This window comes from Arvicanthis niloticus, chromosome 5 (assembly GCF_011762505.2).
Source record: "Arvicanthis niloticus isolate mArvNil1 chromosome 5, mArvNil1.pat.X, whole genome shotgun sequence".
NCBI lineage: Eukaryota > Metazoa > Chordata > Mammalia > Rodentia > Muridae > Arvicanthis > Arvicanthis niloticus.
Genome location: NC_047662.1, coordinates 22225689 through 22250443, shown reverse-complemented (window position 1 = coordinate 22250443; position 24755 = coordinate 22225689). Strand labels below are relative to the sequence as shown.

General features: G+C 48.0%; 1 protein-coding gene across 1 annotated transcript; it reads right to left on the bottom strand.

Annotated features, from left to right (window-relative positions):
* Positions 1–560: 560 nt before the first annotated feature.
* On the bottom strand, positions 561–17935 carry Sesn2 (sestrin 2). Its single transcript, XM_034503205.2, has 10 exons — positions 17525–17935; positions 9591–9656; positions 7750–7947; positions 7183–7365; positions 6862–7074; positions 5976–6126; positions 5417–5535; positions 4931–5121; positions 1995–2139; positions 561–1305 (listed from the first exon to the last, which is right to left on the bottom strand). Exons 1-10 carry the CDS (start codon positions 17612–17614, stop codon positions 1219–1221), a joined length of 1443 nt encoding a protein of 480 aa, XP_034359096.1. The 5' UTR covers positions 17615–17935; the 3' UTR covers positions 561–1218.
* Between the last annotated feature and the right edge of the window lie 6820 nt (positions 17936–24755).

Here is a 24755-nt window from a genome sequence, read left to right as displayed (position 1 = left end):
TAAGGTCTTTCTAGAAAATCAGTCTGCTGTTGATGGTTTGGCCAGAGAGCCCAGAGGAAAGCAGCAAAGCTTGAGAGACTTATGCCAATCCCTCAGTCTCCAACTGTGAGGTCCAAGAAATGGAGCCCTGTGGCTGAGAGAAAGAGAACCTTGGTATACGCATCTTACCAGGTGGGCCCCTGGTGCCACCTAAGAAAGGCTCTTTTTTTTTTTTTTTTTTTTTTTTTTTTTGGCAAGCATTCTTGGCAGAACCCAAGGGATAAGGAGAAGAATGGAATGGCAGCCTCTGCATGGCAATACAATCTAGAACAGTATCAACTCCCTCTTAGGCTTTGGCTCTGGTTCCACGGTGAGGTCCTCAAGAGACCAGACCTCGGCCTCAGGACCCAAATAGAGTTCACCAGCAACCACTCCTTACTCTTCAGACAGCACAGAGACCACCATGAGCTCCAACTCTCCAGAGACAGTGTGTTCTTTGGATATGTTTGGCCCCTCTCCCAGGCTCCACACCACCAGGCATGGGAGAAAAGGGTGCGAGGGGAGGGCAAAGGAGACAAAAGGACTGAACCAATATTCAGATAACCAAAGAACAGGCTGTCCAACAGAACAGGCTTGGGGAAACGGGGCCCACAGACCAGCTGTGAGTCCAACTTTCACATTGATGGGTGGGAGGCAGGTGGCAGGTAATGACACTGGCCAATGAGGAACGAGGGAAGGCAAGCTTCCTGGAGTGCTAGTCCCTGGAGGTCCTTGTTCCTGTCCCACTCGGGCAGCCAGGGGCTTCCCAGTCCAGGAAGGCAGCACGTGTGGTGCCTGGGGCCCAGCCTGCTGGTGCATAAACCGGACCTTAGCTCTGTAGCCTTCATCTGCTCTTAGGAGCAGGGAAAGAAAAGGGGATGTGGCCCTTGAGCTTTCCTAGTCTTCCTCCAGCTCCAGGGACAGAGCTGAGACCCCCAAAGTCAGTGCAACAATCCTGTTCAGTCCAGTGAGAAAAAGGAAGGTGTGGCTTGCCTTGGGGCAGCGCATGGCCACACAGCGCATGCCCATCTCCCGAATTGGGCAGACAGACATGAGGCAGAAAGGGTCCTGGATCTGTCTCCAGACACAGGAGTCCTTGCACAGAGGACAGTGGCCCAGTGTCAGCTGTTCCGGGTGCTGGTCCTGCGTGTGGGGTAGTCAGGTCAGCTGCTCCGGGTGCTGGTCCTGCGAGCGGGGTAGTCAGGTCATGTATCGGGTGATGGCACGCAGGGCATAGAGCAGGGCCGCTTGCATGCGGGCCTCAAGGAGCAGCAAGTTCACATGAACCTGAGGAACGGAGAGAATGAGGCTGGCTGACAACTGATCTCCCAGGCGACTGGTTCCCTGCCACTCACTTCACCCACGCCTCCCACCGAGATGTCCTGACCCCTGCTTAGACTCAACAGCAAATCTGGTCAGTGACTAATGCTTTACCTCACATGTCTGAGAGAAGAGCTGCCAGTTAACTGGCTCTAGGGCAGGATCAAATGTTTCCATACATAGCCTCACTGTGCCTTCCCAACTTTGAAATGCAGCCAGTCTCCCTTGTCATTATAAAGGGGAGATGCTCAGAGGTAACTTGCCCAAAGTCACACTGCTCCTACCTGAGGATTAAGATGGTGGTGGTGGCTCATGCCTTGATACAAGCACTTGGGAGGCAGAGGCAGGCAGATCTCTTTGAGTTCAAGGCCAGCCTGGTCTACAGAGTGAGTTCCAGGCCAGCCAAGGCTACACAGAAAAACTGTCTTAAAAAAAAAAAACAAGCAAAAACTCTGCATCTATGCCCACCTAAACGTGTGAAAAGCAGGTACCTGAGTACTCAATTTAAATGAAGTCTGAAATTACACAGCAGAATAGAATTTAACCAAGAACAACAGGCCCAGGTATCGCACCAGACAGGACAAACCCACAGTGTGACCCTCACTGGGTCCTACCCTCTGATTCTACAGCCACTCCCACATCCATGTTGCCATTACCTTCTCTGAGTGGCGGAAGTGCCTCCAAAAGAGGTTGTACATTCTGCGGGTTGTCTTCTCTGGGTAGCAGGCCACGGTCTTGATATAGATTTTGAGGTTCCTTTCCAGGAGCTGGTTTACCTCCCCGTAATCATAGTCATCATATCTGATGGACAGACCAGACAGCATTACTCAGGATCTGCTCCCAGAAGCAGCTCCACTCTCCTATCCCCACCCTACAGAAGGAGGAACAGAGTGGCCAGAAAAGCGAAAGGTAGGAAGCCATGAGAGGCCTGGTTCCTCTTAGAAAAACAGCTGACATCATGTATCATAGGTAACCAGACTCGCAGAGGAGCACTCCAAGTAACACTGACGACGAGCGAGCGTGCACTCCTGAGCTCTGTCTGCTAGTCACAAACCCGCAAAAGTATACACTCCAGTCACATATGATATTCAGTGTTCATCAATTTCATTTTCCTGAGACTCAAAGAAGGCACTTGCCCTCAACAGCAGGGCGAGACTTTAAAATGAAGCTCTCCCATTGTTACTGCCTTACTGGTGAGGAGTAATCATGGAGGTTGGGTCAAGGCAAAAGCAGACAGTGCTAAAGCCACAGAGAGAGCAAATGAGACCTAGAGAAGGCAATGAACTCGCTCAAAATCCAAAGGCAGCCAGATGGTAGTGGGTTTGGAAACCACTCTCTCTCCCTCCCTAGTCTAGTTTATATGTATGTGTAGAAAAGAGACAGGAAGGAAACATCCGATAGTAATAAAATTAGGTGATCTCCCGAAGAGTGTGGGTGGGTTGTTATTGCTGTTGTTTGGAGAGTCCTGTAGCCCAGCTCTGAACTTGTTAAATGACCACAGACGGCAGTGAACTCATCCTATCTTGGCCTTTCCAGTGCCGGTATACACAAAAATAAATCAATTAAAAGAAAGAAAAGTAAAGGGGGAAAAAAAACCAACAGAAAGAAAAAGTAGGGAGGCAGGGGATCAGCTTCTACCTGCAATCCCAGCCTTAGAGAGACAAAAACAGTCTGCTGTGAGGTCAAGGTCCGCCTGGGCAATCAGGAGACCACATCTTGAAAAGAAACAAACAAATAAAGTTCTCTCTCTATCACTTAGATAAATCACGTTATTTGGGGCATTTACCTATAAGAAATGTGTGGGAGAGAGGTCGGTGCACACAGTGTTTCTAAGAGTAAAAACTGCCGACAGTGCTGGTGGCCTGTAATTTTAACACCTGGGTGGCCAAGGAGGCAGAGGGGGTCCCAAGACTGAGCCAGCAGAACCTCTGATACTCCTTGGGGATGGGAAGAGGGGAGAACTAGAGAAAGGGGGAAAAAAATGAACAAAAGGAAAACCAAACCAACCCTGGAATAAACTTAAATACTCAAACAGTAAATAGCCCATCACTCCTAAAAAAGGTCTTCCTCAAACACCAGTCAGTGGACAGGCAAGATGGCTCAATGGTTAAAGGAGCTTGCCGTCAAGACTGATGACCCAAGTTCGATACCTGGGCTCCAAATGGTGGAAGGAGACAACCAACTCCAGCAAGTTTTCTTCTGACCTCCACATGTAGGCTGTGCCACACATGTGTATATGTGTGCACAAACATACACACAAAGAAATAAAGTACACATTAGCCGGGAGGTGGTGGCGATGATAAGGATTTGGGTAGGGTGGTGAAGGCCTGGAATCCAGGATAGGTGCTGGAAGATCTGAGGTAGAAGCGGGCTTGGGCTATAACCGAAGATGCTGTCTCAAAAAAACAACAGTTGGGAGTCGGGGGTGGTGGTGCACACCTTTAATCCCAGCACTGCACTCAGGAAGCAGAGACTGGCAGATCTCTAAGTTTGAAACTAGCCTGCTCTACAGAGTAAGTTCCAGGATAGCCAGGGCTACATGGGGGGGGGGGGGGAAAGAGACCAAAAGAGAAGTGAAATAGTAATTTAAAGCCATATAAAGAAATAAAATAAGAGTATAGGTTGTGCTGGGCGGTGGTGGCGCACGCCTTTAATCCCAGCACTTGGGAGGCAGATTTCTGAGTTCGAGGCCAGCCTGGTCTACAGAGTGAGCTCCAGGACAGCCAGGGCTACACAGAGAAACCGTGTCTCGAAAAACCAAAAAAAAAAAAAAAAAAAAAAAGAAAAAAGAAAAGAAAAAAAAAAAAAAAGAACACATAATTTTTTTTTTTGAAATCAGAAAAAGATTTAACAAGATAGAATTTAACTCACAATACTATTCTGTATACATGACCACTGTCCACATGCCTGGCTCTCGTGTATAATTTTCATGAGCTGCATAATAGGTTATGAATGAAAATATCACTATTTAAAGTATGCTACTGTGCATATCTGTGTTGTCTTTACTGTGAAAAAAGATAAACTATTGGAAATTTACGTGACTCTGTAGTGTGCACATATGTATGCACATGTTTATGTATGTATTTGCATAGATGTGTATGAATACATACACAAAAACACATGAAATCATAAAGTAGAGTACTTTGTTTGGTAGAGTAGGTCTGTAAGTTCAGGAGCTAACAAGTTAAGGCAGGAGGATTGTCACAAGTTCAAGGTTAGCCTGAACCATACAAGTTCTAGGCTAGTTGAGGTTACAGAGTGAGACCTATCCCTATGCCAAAACATCAAAAATAAGTAAAATGACATCAAACAACACAAAATAAAACACAACAAAGAGTGCTTGTCTAGAATGCACAAGGCCCTGGGAACAATCCTTAGTATTGCATAAGAAAACAAAGCAAAGCCTAGTTATCTCTGGGTGAGTGTAAAGAGTCTTGCTTATAAACTTAGAACAGCGAGCACTCTTACTAGCTTTAAACATGCAAAGACATAAATGTGGCTTGAAAATTTAAGAAGAGTGTAAGAACTAAAAGACAGTGAGCTCAGGGTTTGTGGCATACACGTGACCTAAGCTTGGGGGACACATGCTCACCTGATGCCGAAGACGCAGTGGATGTAGTTCCAGATGGCCCTGCGGAGCACGGAGGTGTCCACACCGCTGTGCATGGCGATGGTGTTATAGGTGAGGCCGTAGGCTACCTGGAACTTCTCGTCCAGCAGCTGACTCCCCTCAGGGTAGAGCCGCTGGATCAGCGAGTAGCCATGGTCTTCCCAGGTATAATCCTGAGGAATGGAGGAAGAGGTCAGTGAGCAAGACTTTCTGGATCTGCTCTCCAGGATTCACACCTTAGCTTTGCATAGCATACCCTGCCCGAACCACCAATCTCATACGCTGCTTGTGCTGAGTCCAAGACACCAACCAGGATGTCCCTGCGTAATGACCTCCCAACCCGCAATAGGTCTTCACTTCCAGGTCTTCACTGCCCTCAGGGGTTTTTGAGGGGAGGAGGTATCCAACTTGGAACCACTTGAAGCTCTTGCCCCTGCTTCTATGTAAATCTGAAACAATGATCAACACCTGGGCACGGAAGGTTGGTGGGGCCTGGGTCCCTCGACGAGTGAAATCTTCATATCCAAACGTGGGGTCCTCCACAAAGCATAGGATGTCTGGGTGTGGAGAAGGCTCCAGGATATCCCCTGAGGGCCACATCAGAGAGAGGGGACAGTGAGGCTGAGCAGAGAACAGCAGGCTCCCTATCATCAGGGAGGTGATGGGGGTTGGGGGGAGGAGTAGGGACCACAGAGAGCCACTCCCTACACTAAGAGGGAGGGTGTTAGCTAGAGCCACTCCTAAGAATGAGGTGACTCCTACCTAAGTTCCCCCCCCGCACCCCCCCCCCCAACAGTAATAATGTCAGATTTATGGAATGGCTTAGCCTGGAAAGGCTTCGAGCTTGGCTCCATCTACCTCACAGGAGCCCTGAAGGGCTAACAGACCAGGATTCAAAGGCAAGTCTGAACACAAGGCCCATTCTCAGAAGCTCTTGGAAGGAGAAGCCAAGGTGTGTGGAGCTATCTGCTCCCCTCAGAAGTGTAAAGAGAGGCAGCCCCTAGCACTGACACCTGTGATCCTGTACCTGAGGGGGTCACCAGCAGGCTTTCTGACTTCTCGAGCTCAAAACGGTTCTCCATTTCCTCCTGGGACGCCCCCTCATCCCTCAGCAGGCTCTCCTGAAGCTGCCTCATGCGTTCCATCAGAGCTTCTACATCACGAGCGGCTTCAAAGCCCTGTAGAAAGGACCCAGTAATTACCGATCTACTCCTTCAAGGCCCACTGGAAGACTCCACTCAGCTCTTCCACATTCCAGATTTTTCCTGAGTGACCAGAAAGCACTAGGGTAGTTTCTAAGCCAGCTACCACACTGGGCAGCTCAGGTAGCCTGTGAATCTACACTTACAATGTAGACCTTGAAGTCAGAGCCCTGCTGCCTCTGCCTCCTGAGTTTCTGGGATTATGGCAGTTTCTGTTTGGTTTTTCAGTGCTGTTGCTGACTGACCTTAAGGCCACCAACAGGCTGGGTGAACAATCTACCTACCACTGAGCTATACCAAAGCCGAAATTTTGTATAGTCAACTAGACAAAAAAATGTCAGATACGGTGGCTCACAGGGGTGGGAGAGTGAGGGCAGTCACCATGAATTTGAGGCTAGCCCGGGCCACAGAGTAATAGCCTCTCTCAAAATAACAAAGCAAACCCCAAAACATCCACAAACAACAACAAAAGTCAGATGTCGTGATGGTGCACGCTTGTCATCTCAGAACCATTTGAGTCCACAGTAAATTCCAGGCCATCCTAGGCTTATCTCAATAGACTAACAAAAAAAAGAAACTGAGTCTGAAAGCCAAGGAAGTTTGCTGGACTCTCTCCCTATGGTCAGACAGGGAAGCAGACAGTGGTGTCTGCTCCCAGAGCAGAGGGCACACCAGTTTTCTCCCACACCAAGACCCAGGACCACAGCTTACCCCTGAGTTATTCAATGGGTCCCCGTTTGGGGGGCTGCCTTGCTCACTGGGAGGCGAAGGTGCCTGTGAGGCAGGGCTGCCCTCTGCATCTCCCTCAGGACGTATTCCACAGCCAAACACAAAGGAGGCCAGAGAGTGGCAGTGGGTAAGCAGGACCAGTGCTTGGATGAGTTCAGCCAGGGACCAGCTGTGCTCGCCAGTCTTCAGCAAGGCCTGGAAGGGAGGGAGAGATAAACAAACCCACTCAGTGGTTGCCCCTGGGCTGCCTCAGCCCAGCCCATGGGCTTCCTCGGGGATCCCCGCTCTCTCTGCCTATCACACCTGGATATGCTCCTTGGTGATGAGCCACGGCCGATGCGCCAATAACTTGTTGATCTCGCTCAGCTTTCGGAGCTTCTCAGGGGCGCGGTGGAGGCCCAGCAGCCACTCGGGGTCACCACCAGTCTGCAGGAACTCAGTCATGTGGCAACCCACCAGGTAAGAACACTGGTGGCGGGCAGCAGCCTGTGGGGGTGGGGTCAATGAGCCTGAGTTACCTTCCTTCTGTGCCCCATTCTGGGAAGACCCCCGTGGGATCTAAGAGGCAGGAGAATCTATGTTCTCACTTTCCCTCTGCTACCAGCTTGCTGGTCAGCTGACCCCTTTGCACCTCAGTTTTCCCATTTGCAAAGTATACACTTAAAGACGCCTCTCTTCAAAACCTAAAATTCCATGAGATAATAAAGCTAGACACTTCCTCATCTCAAAAAAAAACAAAGAAACAAAACAAAACAAAAAAAAAAAAACCAAACAAACACAAAAAAAAAACTCGGGGGAGTCCCCAAATGAATCTGAAGCTAGAACCACCATTTGGTCACCCCTTCGAGCACCGAGCCCAGACGGACTTACCATGATGGCAATGTAGTGGCGCCAGGAGCTGGCCAGGGGCCCATCCGTATGCAGCAGCAGGTAGTGCAGGCGCCAGAAGCTGCTAAGGTAGTCGGGGTGCAGACCCATCACCACCGCCAGGTTGTCCACCCGCCCTGAGGACATCAGAGCCTCGAGTCCCAGGTGCTGCTCCAGGCTCTCAGCTCCTTCCCGCAGGATCTGCCAGGCAAAAAGGAGCGCATGGGTCCCCTCCTGCCCCTATACCGACCAACCTCTTCTTTGTTTTATATATATGGTTATACTATATAGATATAATAGGAGACTGAATACTACCAACCGTGTCTGAAAGAAACTGATTAAGCGAAGGCAGCTTATATAACGTCCACTGCGCTATCAAGTACTACATACTATACTTCATATTAACTCACCTCTCAAACCAGCTAGGAAATTACAGTTCAGTTTTCCCTATTTTTATTTTGTTATGAAAACATTTCTTTCAATGCTGAGGATCAAACCTAGGGCCTCACTAGACACATATCCTACCACCGAGCTTCCTCTTCTGACCTTTTCCCTTTCTTTCTTTTTTTTTTTTTTCCCCCTTCCCCTCTTCCTTTCTTTGAGACAGGGCTTCTCTGTGTAGCCCTGACTGTCCTGGAACTCTCATTCTGTAGACCAGGCTGGCCTCGAACTCACAGAGATCCATCTGCCTCTGCCTCCTGAGTGCTGGGACTAAAGGCATGCATGCGCCGCCGCCACCGCCGCCACCACCACCACCACCACCACCACCACCACCACCACCACCACCGCTGGCTTCCTCCTCCCTTTTATTTATGAAGACTTAGGCAAAGAGACGAAGAGCGGTTGCTGGGACTGGAGTGTGGCCCTGGGCTCAGTCCTTGGCGTAAGAACTGAATGCATAGTTTCTCGTCTTCATAGAATTTCTATTCTAAGATGGCAAATGCAGATAGCTCAGAGAAGTAAGTGTAGGGGGCGTTTGAATGCCCTGTGTCTTTTCATCAGAGCTTTTTAACATATCAGACTTTTTTTTTGGATACAGAGTCCCACATACTTCAGGCTGGGTGATACGACCATGACCAGCATATGGAGTTAAAGGTCTAGCCCAGGGCTTTGTAGATGGCAGGCAAGCACTCTGACATCTGCAGTGGGCTATACCCTAGCCCTCTTCCCCCTTTTATTCCCCCTTCTCTTATTTACTTATTTATCCTACTTGTTTATTTGTGGTGGATCTGGGTACCAAACCCAGGGCCGTGTGCACGGGAAGCCGGTTCTGTCACTGAGCCACATCCCAGCCCCAATTCATTCATCTAACAGATAGCTACCCAATTATGAATCTCCTTGAGTGTCTGAACTTGTCCTGTGAGGTGAATACTATTATTTTCCTCCATTAATAGATGGAGAAACCAGGTCTGCTTGAAACCACAGATCTGATAAATGCCAGAAACAGGATTTTAATCTAGATGAACTCCGAGGCCTCTTGTTTCTTGCCTTTCTTTTTTTTTTTTTTTTTTCCAATAAAAGACAAATTATTTATAAGCAGAAAAATAAAACAGAAGAACACTACGTGAGGTTAAAATTGCTGGGCTACAGGCTGAAACCCCAGTGGGTTTGTTCCTCTTCCATTGCCGAGGAGATAAGCTCTGGTTTGGGAGCCTGGAGTTTGGCCATGCCACCCTATCATTTCATCTGTCTGAACCCATTCCTTGGCGGAAAACAAGGCTGAGAACAGCCCAGCTCCAAGGGCTTTTTAAAGAAATTAAATGAATCAGGAGCGGGAAAGAAAGATCCTGAGTTTCCCGTTTCCATGTCCTTTTCCTCCTAGGGACCGAAGACTTCCAACTCACCTCCTCCACTGGGATGAAGGCACTGGGCCCTCGAGGACCTCGCCGAGCCTGGCCCTCCCGATGCTCCTGTGGGGAAACACATGGTGGTTATTTTGCAGAAGGGAGGACGAGAGAGGACAGAGAGGACTTACTGTGAGCTCTCTAGCCCCCTTCTCCAACCCTAAATGACACTGAGTTTCTAAACTATCTTCTTGGTACAGTCCAAATGGGGGAGCCAGGGGGAACATTTAGACCCCTGCATTGCAAATGGGCAAGAGAAACAAAGGTCACCAAGGCTGACTGCTCAGGAACTCAGCCAGGATCCAGAGACCCAGCCTGGCTGGATGGGAGGGGCCTGAGGAAGGAAATAACAGCTTTCTGTTGCCTGTCCCCAGAAGGCCAGTGTCTTTGTGGTCCCAGAGGACTTGTATAGTAGAAAGAATTCTTTACAGAGGGCATAAGACATGGTTCAGTGGGTACGTGTGAAGACCTAAATTCAATCCCTGGGCACCCACATGGTAGGAGTCCTGACCCTACAAGTTGTCCTTTGACCTCCAACACACAAGCTGTGATTTATGAACACACGTATTTTTAAAAACAAGAGATCAGGCCAGAAGTGGTGGCGCACACCTTTAGTCCCAGCACTCAGTAGGCAGAGGCAGGTGGATCTCTGTGAGTTCAAGGCCAGCCTGGTCTACAGAGTGAATTCTAGGACAGGCACGGCTATGCAGTGAGACATTATCTGGGGCTGAGGGGAAGACGCTCTTCATATAAGAACCCTTTATATTCCAAAGCCAGTTCCCACCGTCTATGCCTAAGAAGCTTCAATCCTCTCAAGTGAGTGGTTTCCTTTCTTTGTTGCCTTTTCTTCATTGCTAAGGACGAATGCAGGCAGCTTGCCTGGTACAGGGCACATTCTACACTGAGCCGCACCCCTCGAGGCCCTGCAAACAGTTTATCCTTCTCTCCACAGCTCCTAGGCTATCTCTGCTCTCAGCCTCACCAACTGTTCCTGTCTGCACTACCCTGCCCTCTCCTAACCAACCGCTACCCAGTATCCACCCTGTAACCAAACTTTCTCAAGTATGAATCTGATCCTTAAAACCCAACTTCCCTTACCGAAGCCTTCCAGATAAATGAGTGGTCAAGCCCCACCCCCTCTGGGACTTGATAGTTCTCCAAGGTCTGTCAGACCTTTGTGCATGACCCCATAATTCCTGGTGTTTTTGCTTCTACAAACACTGTCCGCTAAGGGCCTCTTTTAAGTTGCTTTGTTCCCACACCACATTTTGTGGAGAGCAGGGCTGGGTCATTCTGTGAATAAAAACAGAAAGCAGAGTGGCTGGGGTTGTGGGGGGGACTCCGGGGAGTCCGGAGGCAGGCTAGTGGTGGCAGCTATTCTGATTTCAGCATCTTCGAGCTGCAGCTACGTATTCAATGAAGCTACTTCTTTTGTTCCTTGCTATGAGGTCTGAGAGAACATTCTGTTTATTCACCTAGAATCTGACTGTTGGCGTGGGGCTCTCCATACCACCAGCCTGAACATAATTGATCCAAATAACAGTTCTGCCTTCACTACAAAAGACCATTCCCTAGCCCTTTCTCCTGGTAAGATCCAGACTTAGGACCTCAGATGTTCAAGGACTCAAAACTATACTTCTATACTTGAGCCCCACCCCCCATGCTTTTCAAGTCAGGGTTTCTCTGTGCAGCCTTGCCTGTCCCTCTGTAGACCAGGCTGGCCTCATAGATCAGCCTGCCTCTGCCTCCTGAGTGCACCATCACCACCTGGCTACACTTTTTTGTTGTTGTTAAAGTGGCCAAAACCGTCACTGTCACCTAAAGGGCCCTGTGGCGGTAGTGGTACACACATTGAATTCCAGCACTTAGGAGGTAGCGAGACAGATCTCTCAGTTCAAGGCTAGCCTGGTCTACACAGTGAGTTCTAAGACAGCCAGGGTTACACAGAGAAACCTTGTCTCAAAAATAAATAAATAAATACAACAATAGAAAAGTCCCCCGAAAAAACAGGTGACCTCTGGGAACCTACAAGATAACAAGAGAAAAAAATTAGGAGCCTAGAAACCGAGGTATACATATGAGCTTTGATGCTAAGTTGCTGTGAAGCCCAGGAAAGTTATAGGCTTTCTGGGTCTGATTCCAGAGGGCAGAAGGGACTAGACTGGCCCCTTTCAACCACTACTTTTTTTTTTTTCCTCTCTCTCTGTCTCTGTCTCTCTCTCTCCTTTCTTTCTTTGACAGTCCTGGAACTCACTCTATAGAGCAGGCTGGCCTTGAACTCAGAGACACTCCCAGTCTGTGTCTCCTGAGTACTAGGATTAAAGGGTGGCTCCACCAGCCTCCCAAGCACTCACTCCCTTTACAGCTCCCCTTCCTCCCTCGCTTGAGAAAATGCCCAACAACTCCGTCTGGGAGATAAGAACTGCTGACTCCACAGACTGGGCCTCCCTCTCTCCAGAGGTCCCAAGGGCAGATAGAAGCACAATGGAACCAGGCCAGACACCTGTAATACCAGCTCTGGGGAGGCTGAGGCAAGAGGATTGGAAATCAGGAGTTTGAGGCCAGCCTGGGTTACGCGGTGAGATGTTGCCTCAAAACAAATAAACAAAACCATCGGGCGGGAGGGAGGGGTTGGATATGCATATATTAAAATTCTAAGACAAAAAAATTAAAATTAAAAAAAGACCACGGCAGCACAAGCAGAGAGCCAAGGGCTCTAGATGTGTGGGGGGAGGGGATAGGAACAGCCCTGGGAGTCTCTGAGCCAAGAGCCAGCAAAGAAAGAAAAGGATACTTAGGCTCTGGACCCATAGGTATTTCCCAGGAAAATAAATAAAATAATAATGTAGAGTACAATTAAAGATAGGAGCTTGGAGGGCTGAGGCTGTAGCTCTTCTGTGCCATAGAGGATAGTGAATTCTTAGCTCAAGTAGTCACGCATAGCCTGTACAAGGCTTAGCGAGAGACAGACAGACAGACACACACACACACACACACACAATGTTTTTGATAGACACATACACACAAAATCTTTTTGATAGCCCCACGTGCGCCTCAGTTTCTTCCTGGAACAATGGGATTTTCACCGGGTAGTCACGAGGATTTAACCGGACAGTGCCACAGTTTACCTCAGCACTTAACACTAGGGAGAACACTTAATAAAAGCCCCCAGTCATTAACTTCATTGTTATTTTAAACAAGAGCTTCTCTGTCCCTGGCGGGCCATTAGCGTCCTTTCGTGAAGCTTTTTCTTTTCTTTCTTTCTTTCCTTTTTTTTTCAATTACTGAAACCAAAGTCCCACCCCCAGCAATCCACACAGAGAGGAAGTGGGGGGTGGGGCAGATGCTGTTGGCACCGTTTATTTACTGATCCGCTCTCAGGTACAGAGCCCAGGGCAGAGTGCTTCCCAGGTAAAATCAGAATTAATCTGTTCATTTGAGTTTTTTTTTTTTGATGACTGTATTATTACAGGCAGTGTGAATACAACAGCGCAAAGACAAAGTCCCAGCCAGCCTTCATATAATTTTAGGTACCAGGGAGAAAGCAGACAAATGATGAACAGGTTTTCAATCAGAGGAGAGAGATGAAACAGAACTGGGTAATGATGGGGTGAGAGAGTGTATGGTATTTTAGTTTAAGAGGACAGGAAAAACTACTGGGGAGGTGAATGACCTTTGAGTTGGTTGAGAAGGCAGCAGAAGAGCCTGTGAAGATGGAAGGGACCAGTGTTCAGCCACAGGGGACACTGGAGTGTCCTGGATACAAGTCTAGGCTCCAATATCTCAAATGTTCCCCTAACCTCGACATCTGGGCAAGTCCATGTGAAGCTGGAGGAGCCGGGTCTCACTGGCAAGAGGTGACATCAATAAACCAGCCCTCCTCCCATTCCCTGGGATAGACAGTCAATGATAATGTTGAATTATGAGTAGGTATTCCCTTGTTCCACTGGCTTATGCACTGATCTCACATGGACTACGATGTATACCACCAGATGGTAAAAGCTACGACTAAAGCTTTACAGCCAAGAAATAAGGTTCTGAGGGGTCCATGTCACTTCTGGTCACTCAGCCAGAAAGGAAGTAAGACAGGTGAATACAGACCAGGTTCCTACAAATATGGAAGCCATTCCCCATTCTCAACAACCAAGGCTTATGAACCTGCACCCAGGGTTCACCAAGAACAAGAAGCCTCATCTCAGCTCTCGGCCTTAGGAATTCAGAAAGCCCTTCACAACACCTTCCTCGGGGACTCTAGCCTTGAGGGCATACACTGGGCCTAGTTTCCAGTCCTTACTCCTGTGTCTAAGACACTAGACCAATAGAAATTTAGGGGTTGGAATGATGGTTTAGTGGCCAAGACCATTTGCTACTCTTATATAGGACCCAAGTTTAGTTCCCAGCACCCATGTGGCTCACTCCAGCTCCAGTGGATGGATCCAACTTCTCCTGGCCTCTGTGAGCACCTGCACACATGTGCACACATCCACACACACACATAATTAAAACTCTTTTAAAAATAAAAGAGCATAAATAGAACTTTCTATATATGGAGAAGGAATGTTCTGTCTAATAAACATGGAGGTCTAGAGCCATTCTTCATGCCTAAGCCGTTTGAAACGTGTCCACAGCAAGGTACCTTGACTTTTTGCTTAACTTGAATTTTGCTTAACTAGTTAGTTTTCTAAGATGAAGTGTCACTACGTAGCCCAGTCTGGATTGAAAGTTTCAATCTCCCTCTGCCTCGACACCAGGCTAGTTCTAAATTTTCTTTTGTTGTTTTGAGACAAGGTCTCAATTTGTAGCAAGGGCAGCCCTGGAACTGGTTGCCGAAAACTTGAACTTATGCCACGTCTCCTAATTTATCCTCCTTCAAGCTAGTTACACATGTGTGTTATCGATGCCTGGTGTTACCAGCTCTAAATTCCGCCAGGTGTGGCTAGGGGCTGGCCACCATGTTGAAGCGCACAGGTCACACACACCTGATGAAGGCATGATTCCAACACAGGGGACAAAGACAGGGAAACCCAGACGGGGCAAGTCACCTGCTCATATGGAGGAAAGAAAGGAGCAGCAATGGCTGGTCCTCCATATCCAACTGAAGGCTCACTAGCAGCAGCAACAGTAAAGTTGGACAGCCCTCTGGGAAGGTTCTCTAGGTCTTTAGTGCATCAGAAAGGGACTCGAAGCCTGATGCTTGGCTCCTCACTCAATTGCTTTCTAGACTAACTTTTCTGTTAAACCCTGGGGCTCCCATCCTATTTACATCCAATCCACATCTGTTTGAAGGTTATAGGGAACCAATTAAATGTCGAAAAATTAAGCATCAACTAACAGTGTCTAATGTGTAATTTGAACCCAAACCGAGCCCTTTCCATTTTTTGTTTGTTGTTTGGTTTTTGTTTTGTTTTTCGAGACAGGGTTTCTCTGTGTAGTCCTGGCTGTCCTGGAACTCACTCTGTAGACCAGGCTGGCCTCAAACTCAGAAATCCACCTGCCTCTGCCTCCCAAGTGCTGGGAGTAAAGGCGTGCGCCACCACCTCCTGGCAACTTGTCCCCTCTTTAAAGACAAGTGACCAAAGCTTAGAATGGTCCCCTTCTGGCCTGGCACAGGTCATATGGGGTTTCAGAGCCTAAACAGCTGACAAGGGGCAGCTAACCACTTAGTTGCAAATAACAGTGAGCCATGCAGGATGTTACTAACTAGTCCCAGGAACTGAGGCAGGCAGAAAGAAAGGCCTAGGCTCATGGAACTAGCTTACAGTGAAGAAGGGACTTAGAAGAAGTATTCAGAGGGGCTCATCTGGTGGAGAAAGAAGCTTTTCTGAGGAAGTGATGTTTGGGGAAGTTATTCTAGAATCCAACATAGCTTTGAAAACATACCACCCAAGACAAGAGTCAGTCCCTTGGAACTTTCTGGAGACAGGCATATCTAAAGGCCTTGACCCTCTGAAATAAGGTCTGAAACACTTGCCGGAACTCCCCATCTGGCCTTCGACTCTTGAGCACTAGAGTCTGGAAGATGGGCACCCCATCTTCTCAGGATCCCACTTAAAGCAGACACCTTCAAGGTCATCTTTTCTTAAGGAGAAGATGTAAAAAAAATGTTGCAAACATTATCAGCTTTCCCCAGTACTGCAAAGTGACTTAAGACCAGTGTATTGAGGACACCTGGAATCCCAACAAGCAGGAGGCTGAAGCAGGAAGATAGTCATAAGGTCAAGGCCTGACTGAACCCCCAGTGAGACCCTGTCTCAAGGGGGGCGGGGCTTCCTCTAAGACGGCTACCCAAGATTTACTCAAACCACCTGAGATTTTCTTCCCCACAGGCACAGTGGGGAGAGAGCGGTGACGACCCTCCTCCTCCCACAGTAGAGAATAGACTCAGGAAGTCCCTTGAGAGGCACTGGGGGTGGGGAGAGAGGCCGGCTAAGTCTGTCTTCCAGACGCTCGCATTTTAAATACAAGGACAGTTCCCTGCAGTAAATATGTCTCAGGCATTCTGCTTCAAGCATTTGCTTGTATTTTAAGTTAATTTGATGAACAATCTCTTAGAGATAATATCAAAATACCCGTTAAGAGATTGCACTCAAAAGCGACGGCTTGGCTGAGATAACGAGAAAGTAAGAGGGTGGGACTGGAATCCACCCTCACCTACCTCAATGCTAACAAAAACAACACTGTTCACAAGGCAGACTAAAGTTATCAGCAAAGAGGCAGAAGCGCGGAGTCTTTTCTGCATACAGATTCCTAAACCATATGAAGCTGCAACAGACCAATGGCTGCTAGAGAACCCCTCAGAAATGACCTTTCCTCAGACATGGGCAGATTTTCTTAAGATCATACACCTTAGGACTAACACGCTACCCATTTCTAGCCCCGGCAATAGACCTTCCACACCGCTCTAAGCTTAGAAAATCAAAAAGAACAATATCTTCTGCAGGGCCAAGCATTCTCCAAAATCCTAGTCACACGCAGGCCAGAGGATGAGGTGAGAGAAGCCTCTCTCTCAGCCCCTTTCGGGCCTCAATTTTCTCATTCTATAAAATGGGGTTAAGGTACAGTTTGTATTTGCTGTTTTGGTCAGACAAAACCTATATCCTGGCATCTAGTAGGTGCTCCATAAATGATAGACTATGACCACTGTCGAGGCCGCTGGGAGGAAGACGGGGGTTTTATACGGGCATTATTCCTTTATACTGGCATTATATCTTTATACAGGCATTATTCCTTGCCTCCCTGCGAAGTCCCTCTACGCTCTGAGGAAACAGCCAAACAAACTTTGAGGACCCCAGAACAATTTAATAGGAAGCAGCCTATCGGGACCAAGGCTTATCCGCTTTCTCCCCCAGCTCTCTCTGGCTGCTGCCGCCGAGGATCAAGCGGCCAGCCAGACCCATAAAGCACTCGAACCAGTTTCCAGATAGGGGGTGCAGGTGGGAACTGGAAAAGGGGATCGACCTTCGCTGGTCAGTCCCAGGTGGTTTACTCCCTTCGCTGCGCGATAGGACCAGAAACGGATCCTAGAAAGAGCTCCCTGCCCGCCTGCCCCCACCGAGAGGAAGGGAATCTGCGGAAGGGGGCGGGGAGGAGGAGTGGTCCGGTCTCTCCGGCCGGGATTTGCCTGGACTTGAAGAGGCTCGCTCTACCAGAGCACAAACCCAAAGAGCCACGAGAATGCGTCCCCTCTCATTGGCCGGGAGTCCGAAGGAGCCAGGGAGGGCTCCGCAGCCCCCTCCCTCCCGGGGGGGGGGGGGGAAGCGAGGGCAGAGGGAGGGGAAGGGAAGGAGAGCGGAGGCTGCAGTTGATGCAACCCTAGACCTAGCTTACGTGCTCTCAGACCCTGAGCCCGGGGGGGGGCGCACCAGACTTAGCCCAGGTCAACCCAAAGATCGGCCGTGGTTGGAGGAGAGCGGCTTTGCTCGGCTGTTGCTTACCTCTTGGGTTTCGGGGCCGGCCACACCGCCCCTAGTGAACGGCAGGTAGCCCTTGATCTCGGCATGACACTCCGAGTCCGCTACGATCATGGTGTACGCCAGGACCCGGCCGCGGCTCGTCCGCGCCCCGGACACCCGAGGGGGTCTCTGAGTCGGGTGCGCACAGGAGGCCGGGACTAGGGGTCGCCGGGGAAGCTCGAGATCCCCGGAATGTCTCTCGGGATGAGGAGAATCGGCGCTACCGCGCTAGACACTCCTTGCAGCCCAGCTTGGAGAACTGCGGCCGGCCTCGGAGGCCTGAGATTGGCCGCGGCGCAGAGGTTTTCACGGCCCGGAGTGCCTCGGAAGTCCGCAGTGGCCAGCGCTGCTCGCGAAGCTGGCGCTCTTCACCATCCCCACCACGGAACTGCCAGCGCTCGCCCGGCTCTGTCAGCCCGCTGCGGTCCCTGGGGGAGGGCGGGGACACAAAAGTCCCACGGCACAGCCAATCAGATGCCTGTTTCCCGGGGAGGCGGAGCCGACACCTCCCTCCGGAGCCAACCGTCCCTCCAATCAGCATCGACAGGCACCTAGGAACTCTGGGAGCTGTAGTTGCCCTTGCGCAGATGCTACAAACTTTTGCAAGAAAGGGTTAGTCAGATCTCTGGCAATACCAGATGAGAGTGACAGCCCAGGGAGTCATTAGGGCTGCGTGATGAACCGGGACTTCACAGGGCTGGGTCAGATAGCCAGGTGTGAAATCCCTTCTGAGTAAGTTCTTCAGCTTTCCAGTTCCTGGAGGGACTGGTTAGGGCTGCAGAGAGTTCTAACCACATCCAGTTGTTCTAATTATAGATCAAAACCCGCAAATTTGAAGGCTGAAAGCCACCACCCTGTCCCCTCAGGCCTTGAGAGATCTGCACCTTCAGAAACACTAAACCAAGGAAATCACCTTATTTGTGGAGTCTCTGGAAAGGCCCTCATTGAAATACCCTTGGTAATCTCAAAATTAATCTCAATTCTCATTCATTGCTACAATTTTCCCTCTTCTGTTCTGCCCTGGGTGCCTTCACTCCAGTCTTCCACCCTCCAGGCGCTCCTGGAAACTTTGTAACTTAGGTGTTTCGCTTGGTCTATTTCTCACTTCTTCCTCTGGCTACTCCTCTCTGACTCCTCTTTTTCCATCCACTCCCTAAATGTGGGTGCTCTCCTAGTTTCTGCTTTTATCCCTCTTTTTTTTTTTTCTAGACACACCCTTCCATCCAGTCCCCCAGCACTTGAGCTCGATTCACCCATTCACTTCTAGTCATCTCCTTCACTGTTTTTCTTCAGGCCTGTCCTTTTTGTTCCAAGTTTCTCTTTATTCTGGTCGAGAATAGTCCCGGACAGAGCTGGAGCTGACTAATCTTCTCAGTTCCTGCCTGAAATAGTCTTGAGTATAGGCTTCTGATACCAAAGATGATCTTCTGACTTGGTCTAATCTCTTCCATAGGGAAGGGAGTTCACCTGCAGGCTCCTGAGCTCCATAAACTCTTGGGCTGGACCTTCTCCCTTCGTTTTAATACTCTCCATATCTGCCTTGTGTTGTTGTTTTCTGTGTATTTGTTTTATCTGAAAGTTTTTATAATAAACTGGTTGAGGGCAGCAACTACATTTAGACATTTTTTTTTTTTAACCTTTATGCCATCTGGCACAATATGCTTCTAATAATATATCCTTGGTCGCTGAATCTCCCTTTGGGTTAATTCTCTTCTAAACAACTCTATATCAGATTCAGCTTTCTCCTTAAAAACATGCACTCTCAGCCAGAAGTGGTGGTGCATAACTTTAATCCCAGCACTCAGAAAGCAGAGGCAGGTGAAACCCTGAGTTCAAGGCCAGCCTGGTCTACATAGTGCCAGGACAGCCAGGGCTACACAGAGAAACCCTGTCTCAAAAAACCCACAAACAAATGAAGGCGGGCGGTGGTGGCGCAAGCCTTTAATCCCAGCACTTGGGAGGCAGAGGCAGGTGGATTTCTGAGTTCGAGGCCAGTCTGGTCTACACAGTGAGTTTCAGGACAGCCAGGGCTATACAGAGAAACCCTGTCTCGAAAAACCAAAAAACAAACAAACAAATGCATATACTCTGGGGGATAACAATATGTTGCAATGTTACAGCATCCACTTAGGACCCCAAGGCCTTGGGTTCTATTCCTAATACCACACAGACACACCGACAGAAATAACCACAATGTCAGTGGCCAGGCTAAATTTTTTTCAGTAGTATTTCATCAGCCACTATATAAAGTTAAACCTCTAGGTGGATCCCCAAGGCCTGCCAAGATATGTTTCAACCTACATCTTCAGTCTTATCTGTCACACCCACGATCCTTCAACTTTTCGATACTCTTCTTTAAATTCTGCTCCTTGAAGTGACAGGGAGGATTCAGGGCCTTCATCCTGTTGGTGGCCTCAACAGAGCCTTCATGATGCAGCCCACTCCCAAAGCCACCTTCAGCCCCGCTGAAAGTCATCTTGCCCCTGTTCCCCCACACCTTTAACCCCCTCCTGGCCCTGTTTACCAAACACAAGGAGCTTCATTACCACTTTTACAAGTCTTACCCCTTCCTTCCAGTTAATGGAGTTTATTATCAGCCATGTGTGAAGACACTTCCATTTAGAAAGGCAAAACCTATTGTCAACCACACTGCATCTTCTTTTGACTGCATTAAGCTGTGGGGAATGTCATTTCAAGCAGTAATCATGTCTATCTCTGGATCACTCCCTGATCGGCAAGGGGTATTGTACTTGTATTTTTCAGTACTGGGATTAAATTGGGGTCTTATACATGATAGGAAAAGCTCCCTAGAGCTACTCTTCTCCAGTACATATTTTTGAATGAATGTCAGTTATTGTCTTCATGAGGATAATCCCTTAGCCAAGTGCTGGTGATATCTGCCTTTAATCCCAGCATTCTGTAGCCTGGGGCAAAATCCAGCCTGCTCTACAGAAAGAATTCCAGGACAGCCAAAGCTACATAGAGAAATCCTGTCTTGAAAGACCAAAAAAAAGTCAGGCAGTGGTGGCGCGCGCCTTTAATCCCAGCACTTGGGAGGCAGAGGAAGGTGGATCTCTGAGTTCGAGGCCAGCCTGGTCTACAGAGTGAGTTCCAGGACAGCCAAGCTTACACAGAGAAACCCTGTCTCAGAAAAAACAAAAACAAACAAACAAAAAAAGACCAAAAAAAAAAAAAAAAAAAAAAAAAAAAAAAAAAAGGGGGACTCTGTCTAAAACTAATTTTTTAAAAAATGACTTTAGAGATAAAGCTATAGGCTCCGTTTATAAGGCAAATGATTTTGTGAAGGAGAATCAGAAGAACTAGTACTCTAAAGCAGATGATCTTCTGGGACTCAGCTTCTGAAGAATGACAGACAGCAGCTGAGAGGTAGACTTTTTAACAGTATTCAGTTCTACTACTGAGAGTCCAGGATCCACCCATTATCCCCTTATAACTCTCACCACAGTCTCCTCGAGTAGCCTTTATGTCCCCATTTGACAGATGACAAAACTGAAGCTCTCGAGAGGTGTGCTGGCCGAGGTCAGGTGGCTTAGTAACGTGCAACGTGTTCAAAGGCAGTATGACACCACAGCAGAAACTCTGCCCCACTAGTGAGGAAAGAAGTCTATGAATATCTAAGAGGCAGGCTGGCACTTGTAATTGATGCCTAACCCAGATCTATTAATTAGGAGTAAGAGACATAACTGTAAAGTGGCCTAGAATGGGTGTGTCAGCACATCTCTGTGACAGGGCCTCTGTGGGAAGTTCAGTTACCATCTGATGATGAGGGCTGTGCTCAGGGAAATCTGCTCCTTTCCTCCCTCTTTCATTCAGTAAACAGTTTTGACCATGGATGTGTGCCAGTTGCTAGGCTAGGTGGTGGAGATCCAGCAATGAAGCTGCTGCCCGGTGAGGGTCGGGGAGGTGTGCTAGACACTGGTTGGATGCATCCCTCCCCTCCCCCATGCCCTGCATATTTTGGTCAGGCAAGGTCTCCTCCTTCCTCCTGTTGCCATACTCTCTGGGCTCTTGCATCAGCCATGCTAAGGCCACTGATTGGCCAAAGCTCTTTTGATTCCTCAATCATATTGAAGTCCTGAAGACATGTCTAGATCTGATCTGAAAGGTTTTTGAGACTTCTTCAATTTCAGATCTTGTCAGATTATGAACCTAATGGGATTCTCATCTATTTTTTTTTTTCAGAGTTAATTTTATGGCATCAAATTCTTGGACCATTTTATTGTAATGATCTTACATTGTAAGTATTCCAGGCGCTGTGGTTTCTCACTCCTGGTGGCTTTTTTTCCCCTCTGAACTCTTATTTTCCAGCTCCCCACTTGCAGAACACAGTTTCTGCCCAGGGAAATCTTGTAGGGAAGAAGCCTCTCGCTCCGATTGGCTTGATAAAACCAAAGGAGACACTCACCTACCAGAAGCTTAATCACACTTTCACTTACTCATTAAGCAGGCATTGTGTGAAGTCCTGAACAAGGAAACTTCACCTCTTTGAGTTGTCACAGACGCTCAGAAACAAAGTCAGCTAAGAACCTAACAGCGACTCAGACACCTGTTTTTGTCTCTATTAACCAAATTAATCCTCTTCCTTTCCCAAGTCTTGAATCTGTTTTTTTAATCTACAAAATCAAAGAAATTTGGAAGGAGATCTCCAGTCAATGGGCAGAGATCTAGTGTTTGTGTGTTTGTCTTGATAAAGTCACTTCCCTCGATTTCATATTTTGGATAGAAAACGTCAAATTTGGAAAAGATCATCCTTCTTAGTAAAATATGAAAGCCAATCTATTCTTAGGTGCTTTCGGGGCAATTAGCTGGACTGGTCTAGTTTGATCAGTTGAGCGAGCCCGCAGCGCCCCCTGGAGGCCAGATCCTACTATAGCTCAGCCCCGGTGAACTGAAAAAGGTTCCCAGGGCCGCTCCAAATGATTCTGTACAGACGATTGTCAGGCCCCGTATCATGGCGTCAAGGTCTTAATAAGAAGACAGGCGATGGCTAAGTAAATATCATGTGGCTGCTGTAGAATCTAGCAAGAAGTAAGCTTTCATAAAGCTTCACTGCCTAAATATTTCTCCCATTGCTTTGGCTTACCCTCTCATCCCATAAGCAGGAAGCCTCTGCTCAAGACAGAAGGAATTCGCTAAAAATCCTCGGCAATCTGTCTGCGGCATGGAGACCAGATTTTAAGGTCCAGCCAACGGACACTTTAACAGGCTGATCCAGTGATTTGATTTTAAAACAAAAATTGTTTGCTATGGTGTCCTCTTTCCCCCTCTCCACTTCAACGGGCCCTACTACCTATCATGATGGGTAGAGGAAGTGAAGGCTGGATACAGTCCTAGCTTTTTAAACCGTGTGAAATCAGAACAAGTTATTTCTCTCTGCCCTTGTTTCCTGCTGTGTCAAAGCAGGGCTGTTTTGAGGACGAAAGCTAACGCAGAAGAGCTCTTCCTCAGGGCAGCCGGGGTTGTTATTTATATTGCTGTTTTCCCCAAAGTCTTCTCCGCAAAAGATGCATCACTTCTTCCCCCCCACCCCCCGTGCTCAGCAACAGGCTCTTTTTACGTAAATAGCGGCGACCAATGAGCAGTAAGGTGGGCGGGGTTTTATAATAAGCCAATAGGAGCCCGCAGCGACGCTGGGGATAGGACTAGGCATGTTTCCAGGCTGACTAGGCAAGCGAGTCTCCGAGGTTGTTAAGTGGACCCAAAGGGTCTTTAAAATCTTTCTCTGCCTGTCAACCGGCTCTGATTGGTCTAAAACGGAGCGCCTGCTTCTCCTCCGCCCTCCCAGAGCAGGAAGGGAGCAGGTAGCGCAAAGCTTGCCTTTTTTTTTTTTTTTTTTTTTTTAAATATTTGAGACTAGGTCTCCTGTACACCAGGCCCATAACTCAAATCCGGAACTCAAATTTGTTATGTATTCAGAGGCTGATCTTAACTTTATGATGCCCCTGCCACAGCTTCCCAAGTATCTGGGATTGCAAGTCTGTGTTGCCTTCCCTGGTATTTTAAATCTCTAAACATTTTTTATTCATTTACACACTTAAGTACTTCGATGTGTTACATTTTTAATATTAAAGAGACCCTTAAGCGGGGGCATGAGAACAGTTGTTCAAGGCTACACTGGGTTATGTAGTGATTTATTTCAATATCGGTATCTCAGGCAGTACCAGTCTCAAAAAAAAAAAAAAAAAAAAAAGTGAATGAGAAGCCTGTTGTTTAAAGATCGGAAAGGGAACAACTATATTGATTTCCTATTTTCGACCCCTGAATAGCTGGCTTTCAAGACCAGGCTGCATGATCTTTGTAGTTTTTACTTCTTACTTGTATTGTCTTTGTAAACTCTTACATAATGCAGGGTCTTTTGTAGCACAGGCTTTCCTTGGCCTTTTGTAGTCCAGAGGATGACCTTGACCTTCTGATGGTCCTGCCTCCACCTGGAGAGCTTAGATAGATTATCATCATTCTGGGCTCTTCGTTTGCCTCTTTACAAAAATCAAGTTGTTTATTTTATGTGTATGCGCCTGTATGTAAGTATAGGCACTGACATGCACAAGATGCCCTCAGAGGCCTATGCTACATGAGACCTTAACCAAAAAAAAATTGAGCGATTTCACCTAAAATCCCGACACTGAGGTCACCAGCCAGTAGCTAGACTTGTCTTTCCCTGTTTTCAGCAATCATGAAGCACACAGACCATGTAACATATCCACATTAGCTATAGGAATCTGAGTCCAAAGACTCCAGGAAGGATCTACCTCAACATAGGTGAGCCTGGTGACCCATGCCTGTAAACCCAGCTCCTGGGGAAGCTGAGGCAGGCAGATCATAGGTCCAAAGGCCAGTTGGAAAGTTTAGTGAGACCCTGTTCCCCAGTTCCAAAATGAAAAGTAAAGGGCTAAGGGGGGCTGGAGAGCTGACTCAGCACTGGCTGCTCTTCCAAAGGACTTAGGTCCCAGCACTCAGACAGTCTCACAATCACTTGCAGCTGTAGCTCTAGAGGGTCCAATGTCTTCTTCTGGCCACCACTGGTATGAAGCTGAGTAGTGCACAGACATACATACAAGCAAAACACCCATACACATTTTTTTTTTTTTTTTGGTTTGGTTTGTTTTTCGAGACAGGGTTTCTCTGTATAGCCCTGGATGTCCTGGAACTCACTTTGTAGACCAGGCTGGCCTCTGCCTCCCAAGTGCTGGGA